A 9,427-nucleotide genomic window follows, 5' to 3' on the forward strand; every position below is an offset into this window, starting at 1 on the left:
CTTTCCTCGGTGGGTGCATTCTGTCCAAATTAGTTCTTGTTACGAAATATCTGCAGGTCGCGGACGGGCAAGAAAAATTGGACACCATTCAGGGTCTTCGTACATGCATACAAGTCCTTCGGGTCCTAATATTGAAGTCCTTACTGTAAAAGCATTTCAAAATACTCAGGATGAATCTAATGAAACAGCTTCGGTGAAACAATATAGTAACCCTCAGATTTCTTACCCAAGTTTAATTTGTGATTCAATTAGTTAACTCTAGAGGTTTAAAAAAAATCGTCATGATATCAGTTTTCTATTCCTCCTGAGGTCCCTGCGAAGAATTCCTTCCCTTCTGAAAATAATTTCCTTTTTCGTTTCGTTCGAAGAATTTCTTATAACCACAGGATTGTTTCTTAAATTGTATGTAATTCGTTAAAAGCATGGCAAACAAGATAAAATCGCCATATGCGGAAGAGGGAAGCTGTTAGTATATTGTATTCCAAAAGGAAAGAATTTACTCATCGTTAGAACAGGTGGGACCTTAAAATTTCCTCAGAAACAGCTTGATATGATGTGAAAATACTTGATGTGTTAGTGACATAGTAATAGGTCAGATAAAGTGGAACTGTTCCTTTAATATTACTTAATATTTACGGTTTTCCTTCAATTGAAACTTAAAGATTTTGCTATGCGACTTGTTTTAATTTTGATCAGATAATAGTATCGATGAAAGTTGAAGCTCCTACTAAACCGTTTGAAATGGAAGCCGACCATAAAGATCTTTGTTCTATGGAAAACTCACAATTGTTTTCAAATTCCATTGATGCACTGAAATTAATCCAAAATCATAATGAAGTCTTCATATTTTACATAATTTAGTTGGATGGAAATAAAACGAAAAATACTTCGACCAATTAGGCATTTCGGATGACATACAATCAATGTTATCTAGGGAGATGTATAAAATCACAAAACAGGAAGCAGAGCCAGTAAGAGTTCACTCTGTATGGAACAGGCATGTAAATAGAACAAAGGAAAAGTGATCAGAAATATTTATAATAAAGAGAATTAACTCAAGGATCAAAGATTCGATCACTGAGAAGAGAAATGAGGAGTAGAGATTCAGAAAAGAGAAGCGTTTCATAAATATAAAGTCGTAACCCGTCTCCTTGCAGTATCGACATATCCCACGTGAATAACCCCCGATTGTGAAAAATTGGTAAAGCTGAGTTGTATTACCATAGTTTTCCAACCACTTTAGATATAAAAAGTCCTTGTGCATCAAAAATTTGTGATCTCAAATGTGTGTCGTAAAATATATTATGTGAGGCATCAGATAAATGAATTATCGGATTTATATATGAGTAACATTTCCTTAATATTGGGATGAAAACACTAGCACACAAGATTAGGCAACGCAACAGAAACTTTACGCTATTGAACAGTGAATTATATTTTTTCTTACTACATTTTTATGAGAAGATCGGTTCGATGTGTTACGCATTGTGCTAATTCCTGTACACAGTGTATAACAGGAATAATAAATTCAGTACTATGCCAAATTTTAAGGCGCAGGGTGGTAAGCAAACAAGCGACGCAACATTTTATTTAGAAAACGGATAAGTTATTATTTGCCAACATTATGAAGTTCAATCAGACATTACTTACAACTTTCTCCGTATGGTGACAAGGGATCCAAAATACTTTTGGAAAATCCTGTTCGTTAATTGTTGGCATTATACTAGTCCAGTATATTTTCTTCGCTCTCTTTTCCAAGATCTTCCATCAATTTGCTACAAATACATTTGTTTGGAGGACTAAAAATGGTAATGAGAATCTCTTTTTTTCTCAATTTTATGAACTCTCTGTTGATCTGACTTTTATGAACGGGCATACTTATCTACATATACCATAACCTGTCAAGTTAATCATTACAATTAGCGATATTTAATAATGATGACGTTGTTGGTTTTTAATAAGTTTTCTTAAACTTCTCATTAAAGTTTCTATCAATTAAATTGCGGAATAATATTTAAATAATTATCTTTCAAATCTGCATACCAATTTGCAATTTTAAAATTACCGCCAGGTAGCCGAAGTTCTTTGTACGCTTGCATGAATCGATTGATCGTAGAGGTTGCAGGCTGGTCGATATTGAAAACAGGTATCGATAAAATTAAATATGGCGCTCCCGTTACGACAGGTTTGGAAGAACACTACTCAGTGTTTGATAGGTAGATTCCGTGGATCTCTAACGTTGTCCAGGAAATTTTGTATAAATGCAAACAAGAATGACGTTGACAAAATTGCACAGTCCAAGGTGCCTGAGGACATTAAAATTACAGATAAGAAGGTTGCCGAAGAGCGTGGAGGATTTGCTCGTGCATTTGAAAAGTATACAGCAAAAGAAACACCACCACCTGAGGAAGAGGAAAGTTTTTGTACGCTTTTAAGGAATTCTAAGTTCATTGACGTAAGTTCGACATGGGTATATTTGCCTTCAGCTAGGTTAAGTTTCTCTATGATAGTGCAATGACAACGTGTGGCTGGTTTACGATGTTATTTTCGAGTTCCTTGAAATGATCTCTTGGAGCATTGGAAATTCTACTGCAGATTAAGTACGTTTCATGATTCCAAATTAATATTAGCCTTGATTTATAGCTAGGTGATCCCGAAGGAAAATTGGTTGAAGGTACTATTTACCACATTGTGGATGACGATCTTTATATAGACTTTGGATGGAAATTTCCATGTGTTTGTTCTCGCCCTACAAGAAATGGAAGGTAAGATGTGGAATATGGATGAGTTACCTGTCACATATCAGCAAAGTTCGTTCTTTCATGAACATACATTCAATCTTATGTGTCTTGCTAATTCTCTAGTTATTATGTAAGAGGAGCAAAAGTCTTGTTAAGGTTGAAAGAACTCGAGCTATCAACTCGATTTCTTGGTGCTGAAAGAGACTTGACGCTTCTTGAAGCGGATGCTACACTTACTGCATTACTCTATTCTCCAGCAAGAGATAACAAATAATGTTAGAATGTGATATACACATTCGCACCTTTGAAACTAGGTATGTATAGAATATATTTACTCCCAAGTATCAGAATGCTACTTTACTTCAGGTAACTTAATATAATTTATGAATTTGTCTCGTCATATTAATTATTATTTCGCATTATACTCCGTTGGAATTTTGAGATACTTTTTACTATAAAAAGTTAAGCATCGATATCAAGATATAGTCATGATATTCTCAACCCTAAACAATTTCATCATCAACAGAATTTTTCTCTTCATTATCATGGGCAGTGGGTGGCCAAGTAAACTATTCTGGGAAATGTCTCCATATCTATGAAATACCTTGATGTTAACCTTTCAAATTAACCTGAAAAATTCTCCTTGGTATTCTAAGTAGCTTGATTCCTCTGTAATTCCCCATTTCTTCACTTACAAAAAGTGGGTATACCTGGGCTCTTTATATCCTTTTAAATAACTCCTCTCCATTTTTCTGTCTATTCAAAACTTTTGTTTAATATAGACTACCTATCCATCAGTGCAAGAAATCCATATTGCTCTTCTCGGATAATTACTGTTTTTATTCACTTTTTTCATATTCATTTACTCCTATTTATTTATAAGGAAACTCATCCATAAATGCAATTGAGGTTTTTCTCTAATCTGAGCATCATAATCTAGCAAATGTTTTCTTCTTAAGATGCCCAAAAGTTTTCTGCTGGTTTAAATTATGCAGATATTTACCTTGCACCTTTATATACTGTAGAGTAAGAATTCTTCCCTGTTTGGTATACTCCAAATTCCAAAGCACGCCTCCAAATTTAACGCTCCCTTTGATAAATGCTATGTGTCTTAATTCTGGTATCCCTCCACTCAAGCTCAAAACAATAGTAATAGCATAAATCTGGCTCATCGATTCCTGGAATGAGCCAGGGATCAGACACTAATTACTCCAATCTCCAGATATTTTCATCCCCCCTCCACTCCCAAAACCTTCAATATCAATCCCACTTATAACGTCTTTTTGAAGGTTCCTTTTCCAATTCTGATAAAAATGATCTTAACATCATAAAAAGTCTTAACTTGTTTTTGCTTGATAATTTTTTCTGATTTTTTTATTTTATCTGAGTTAGAAGTCGTGGCATATCTTGGTAGAAAACTGGTATAATATACTAGCAATTTAATATTAATCTATTGTTACTAGTAGCACTTTCAATTAATCTAATAATTAGGAATTCATAGATTAATTTTTATTTTTCCTTGTGTTGGTGATTTTAGGTCTAGCAAAGTGGCTGCTATGTAGCTGGGATGGTGATGATAGGTTTCTATTAAAATAATATTGAACTGTCATCTACTGATTTTTATGTATTATATTTGAATATTATTTATCTGTTGAGGTTTCTTTAAGTCTGACTGACAGGTTCATCAGTGAAAAAAATTGTTGAAATTTCAATGAGGAGAATCTGTGAATTGCTTTCTTGTTTAATATTGTGAATTGTATTGCTTGGCATATTACATCTCCATGAAAATATTTTGGAGCTGTGCCTCAAACACTATTTTGTGACATAACAAATAAATTCCACTGTGTCATTTTTCAGTCTCCTCACAGTTAACTCACTGTATGTTATTTTTATATGGAAAAACCTTTCATTACATAAACCACTGCCAACGAATCCGTTTATAATTTATCAAGTAAAAGAGAAAGCAGACTATTAATGTGAATTTGTATTTTGGGAAGAGTTTAGTGAAGAGAACATATCTCTCTGTGAATAAATAATTGCATTACCATGAGAGTTGAAAGTTTAAGGTAGCATTTAATTCATCTGTACTCTCAGGGATAAACAGTTGAAAACTAAAATTGTTTATATTTTCCATTAATTAATTATTAGTTAATTTCATTATTTCTGCTAATATTTATTCCCATATGCTCGTTTTCTATTGATCTAAATCCTGGTCAAATAATCGAAAGAATTAAACTTGCATTAATGTATGAAAAAGAATGTGTACTGTAATAATACTGTATTTGGATGGCTAGTTTCATCTCATTGTTATTTAGATAACTGGTAAATGCTACTTTCAACAAAAAAATTCATACTAATGCTAGATCTTCATTATTTGTTCTTTAACTGTATGGATGCTGATGTGGTTGTAAGGTTTAGAAAACTCACTCTTTAGCATCATTCTGCTTCAAAGAAGCTTGAATGACTTTCACTCACCATTGCATATATCTGTGACATTGAAATCATATAATATTATTGATTAATATATTCCTGCATATTCACAGCATCGGAAATTATGCTGTATGAGAACCAACTATATTAAGGATACTCGGAAATTGGTCTCCATTAATTATCCTATTTGACAAGTGTAGAGAAAAGGTTCCAATCTTATAAACTGAAATGATATCTTTCGATATAGGGTAAAATTAATATGAATATTAGATTGTATGTTGTATAATTTCTGATTCAATAACCCCATAGACATTATTGAAGAATGATGAACATGAAATATACTGTTTCGTGTATGAAAATGATGAAATGTGGTACATGTTTATGGAGCCAGGTAAGTCCCAAACTTTAGCTTTCCCTCCAAAATTACTTATCTTGGAAATAAGCATATGCATGGAGAAGTTATCCACATGCTTAGAGAAGTATTCCGCTTTACTTGAGATATAGGGATTTGATTTCTTAGCATCTCAATTTGGTCAAATAATCTTTATTATTTTTCGTGCAGCACGCACATCTAATTAAAAGGACTAAAATTAGGCTTGCATAGGTGCACATTGTGGTGCCAGTCATTCGAGCATTAAACCATACGGTAATAACATATATAATAAAGTTAAAACAAAGAACATTGTTTGGAATGTACCTATTATGTAATATTAGCACCAAACAGTCACATGAATGCCATGTTATGTTTTTTTAAGCAAATGGATGGCATAGATGGAGGCTCATCAATTTCTTAGCTACCAAGATTATGTTCATACTAATAACAGTGCATAGGAATAACAAACCTCCATGCTAAAGAAATGATGCTGTTTTAATACTTGGTGTCAATGGCTATTACTTCTTGGTGTATCGACATTGGAGAAGTCCAGATGGTTTTGAGGATTACGAAAAGTAATGGTATTTCTGTGAAAATTATTCATGTTGTTGCAATTGCCTGAATTGTAATATTGAGCCTCAACCTGAAATAGAATATCACTGATCTCATGCCTTGCGTAGCATTGCAGGTATTTTCCATTCAATTTGCGTAAAGTTGTTGCCACATATTCCCCAAATATCGAAAATTCATCAGAGTGGTGTGTAAATGGGAGCATTAAATCTGGTGCCTGGTGGACTGTTTTGTACTCTTCTCCTGTCTGCCTGGCATGAACGTTATGATGGCTTGCCCTCTCTTGTTGTTGGCTGTGGGATGATGATTGCCATGGGAGAAGCTCATCCATCCTTACCTCTTCATTCTTTTCTCCAGTTTCTTCATCACCATTCTCCTGGGTATTTTGGACATCCATTTTTTGCTTCTTGACAGTGTCATCGGTTTGTAGCGAGCTAACCTGAAAGGTGAAATGATTATGATAGGTATGATGCTCTGGTAAACCTGTCGGGGCACTATTCTTTTCTGGAAGTAAAAAACTCATGGGTTAAGGTATTACCGTGGGCAGGTAACTTGCACTAGTGCCCTCTTGGGCATCATCATCCTTTATCTCTCTTCTATGTTTTTTATCAGTGATCAGTGGACAACTGGCCTGAAAAGTAAAAATTGAGCATCAAGGGTTGCTGACGATGTTAGGTTTGGGTTTCACTTGAAGGAAATATGATGTTTAGATAGTAAGGGGTCAGTTCATAAAAGCTTGGCACAAATTATGAGGCAATAGTTTATGTTCTAAAATGTCATTTTTTATACACATGGTGTGGGAACATAACTTCGATAACCACCCTGTACACCGGTGAGGATTTAAATGTTGAAATTTTTTCTGTGGAATTGAATTATTATGCAAAGATTGAATAAGTGACTTTGAAAATAGAGTTGAGGTGAAATTTAACCCAGTATTTTGAGCAGCTGTGAAAAATTAAACTGATCAGTTTATTGTTAACTAAATTTCTTCACTGTGGTTTTTTTTTAATGAAAAGAAGTGATTAATAAGTTTGTGATTAACTTGGGTCGCTAAATTGTCATAAAATGTTGATTCGAGGCATAATATCTACCAAGGGTAGGTTTCAGATGCTGAATGACAATTATCTTCTACATTCATGAGAAATTTCTTTGGTTCTCCTTACATAATTACCGTCTTCTTTTCTCTATTACTTTTGCTTACCCTCCTGCTGTCCAAAATCCTCTCTTCCCTGCTTTTTTTCCATGTGTATTCCCTTCTATCACAGCCTTGTACGCATTTTAATACTTCCTCCACCCAATGTTCGTCATTACAGATTTCTTCCAGTAACTTCCTCTTTGTCCACCATGCTTCGAATTTGTGTTTTTCTCTTCGTCACTGTCAAACTTATTTTATCCACTTCTCAAAACCCTATAGTCTATACTTATCCTCAATGTAACAGTTTCAGATTGTAAAAATAATTTGCCTTGACTGGGATTCGAACCCATATCCCTCAATGTCCAGTCGAGTGCTTTAGCAAGTTAAGCTATCGAGGCGGCCTCATAAACTCTGAAATTTTCAAAGTTCGAATACTGGTCAAGGGATATGATTTTTACACGTTGAAATTGTTGCATTGAAATGCATATTAGCCGATGACTCTGTGAAAAGTCACTGTTGTGCCATCTCCCACAGTTTCTTTGGAATTTATACTCGTCCTGTTACCTCTAAGACTAGGTTTCAGAGCCATAAAGCTCTAGGAACCTTGTTAAAGTCTTCACTAATTATATTTTGACATCAATACTTAGTTTTCTTGCCATCAATTTTCTTCTCCTCAATGCCTCTTTCAACAGCACAAATCTGGTAACCCTTACTGCTAATCCCATTTTCCTATATAATACTACCTAAATACATGAACTGCTCCACCTGTTCTTGTTTATTCCCTCTAAGCTAAATCTTTAACTTGTCTACTTTTCAAGAATCTCATTACTTTCATTTCTTGTGATTGATCGTCACGCCCTACCTCTCACATTGTTCTTCAAGGCACCCAACAATATGATTACTGTCTGACTCATTATTGCTTGATCATCATCAAACCCTGATTTTATCATCATGCCACCTACTTTCACCCATAAATTTCAGATAAGTTGCCGCACCTCCTATCTACTCCTACATGCATATTCAGCAATATTTTAAATAAGCTTGTCCATACCATTGAATACCTTCTCAAAATCTATAAAGCACCCTAAGACATACTGATTATGTTCAATGTACTCATCTCTGAATTGCTATGATGCATTTCTCTCCCATTTCAAATCCCAAACTGATCTTCACCCGGATAGTTGTTTGCAATATTTTGTAACTTTCTTTACTGCACTTGAAGTTAAACTTGTTATCCCATGGGCCTCTGAATACTGATGCATTACTCTTTTTCATGACAGGATCAAAATTGCTCAAGGGAAATCTTACAGCCTAATTCTTCCCTACAGTTGTGACGTATTGTTAATTATATAATATCTTTTAAAGTTATAATGGCCTCAGTTTGATTTGTTTGTGTCTCAGAATACAAAGAGAAGAAATTAGTGAAATAATTTTCAATATCTAATTCGACTAAGTCTATTAAATTTAATTCCTTGTTCAATAATATTGTTGTCAGCATGGTACCTCAATTTTGTCAGATACATATTGTTATTGCTTCTTTTGAATTTTTAAAAGGTCTCAGTCAATGTTTTATTTTATTTGTTGCAAATAGAAGATGCATTGTGATAGTCATCTAATACTTAAAAAGAAATAAATAAGTAGAGAATCAGTGCATGCTGCACTTTATGCATCAGTGTACCTAGTGGTATTTCATTTGCATTTAAATTATTTGGCGCAAGCTTTGTGTCTGTCTTTGGCATAAATTAGAAATAATTTAAGTGTCTTTTTTTACATCAGTAAAATATCCAAGTTATATTCATACACGTGTGATAAATAAGATTTTTTTGATAGATTTAAGAAGGATACAGGAATTCTTCTGCAAATGAGAATTAAGATATAGTCAAGTAATAAACCTTAAAATATGTGGTTTTTCTTGATTTAGTCATGAATCAAGGTAAACTAATATCTATTTCTTAGCCACTTTAAAATTTTTGTTTCAACTAGAGACTTTTATAATTTTCATCCCTTGTTTAAAATAAAAACCTGGGGATGGATTCACTGGAGAAGTAAGTGATTGCGTTCAATTACTATGAAAAACTTCTGAAAACAGAAGAGGTATTTTTTCTGATCGAGAGAACAGTAGAAATATAGTATTGGGGCTAATTTCAAAAGTCTAATTTTTGAAAATCATGTTTCAGA

At 33.8% G+C, this 9,427-nt stretch overlaps 1 protein-coding gene across 1 annotated transcript; it reads left to right on the forward strand.

Moving 5' to 3' along the window:
• Positions 1-2,164: 2,164 nt before the first annotated feature.
• mRpS28 (mitochondrial ribosomal protein S28) lies at positions 2,165-5,976 on the forward strand. Its single transcript, XM_071585523.1, has 4 exons — positions 2,165-2,455; positions 2,644-2,765; positions 2,865-3,055; positions 4,279-5,976. Exons 1-3 carry the CDS (start codon positions 2,165-2,167, stop codon positions 3,013-3,015), a joined length of 564 nt encoding a protein of 187 aa, XP_071441624.1. The 3' UTR covers positions 3,016-3,055; positions 4,279-5,976.
• Positions 5,977-9,427: the final 3,451 nt, after the last annotated feature.

This window comes from Hetaerina americana, unplaced genomic scaffold (genome assembly GCF_022747635.1).
Source record: "Hetaerina americana unplaced genomic scaffold, ioHetAmer1.1.p SCAF_2, whole genome shotgun sequence".
NCBI lineage: Eukaryota > Metazoa > Arthropoda > Insecta > Odonata > Calopterygidae > Hetaerina > Hetaerina americana.

What these genes read in the sequence shown, in the direction of transcription:
- mRpS28 (XM_071585523.1), top strand. Translation starts at nt 2,165, where the DNA reads ATGGCGCTCCCGTTACGACAGGTTTGGAAGAACACTACTCAGTGTTTG. An exon ending in GGAATTCTAAGTTCATTGAC is followed by an intron (nt 2,456 to 2,643) that starts GTAAGTTCGACA and finishes CTTGATTTATAG; the next exon opens with CTAGGTGATCCCGAAGGAAA. An exon ending in CGCCCTACAAGAAATGGAAG is followed by an intron (nt 2,766 to 2,864) that starts GTAAGATGTGGA and finishes CTAATTCTCTAG; the next exon opens with TTATTATGTAAGAGGAGCAA.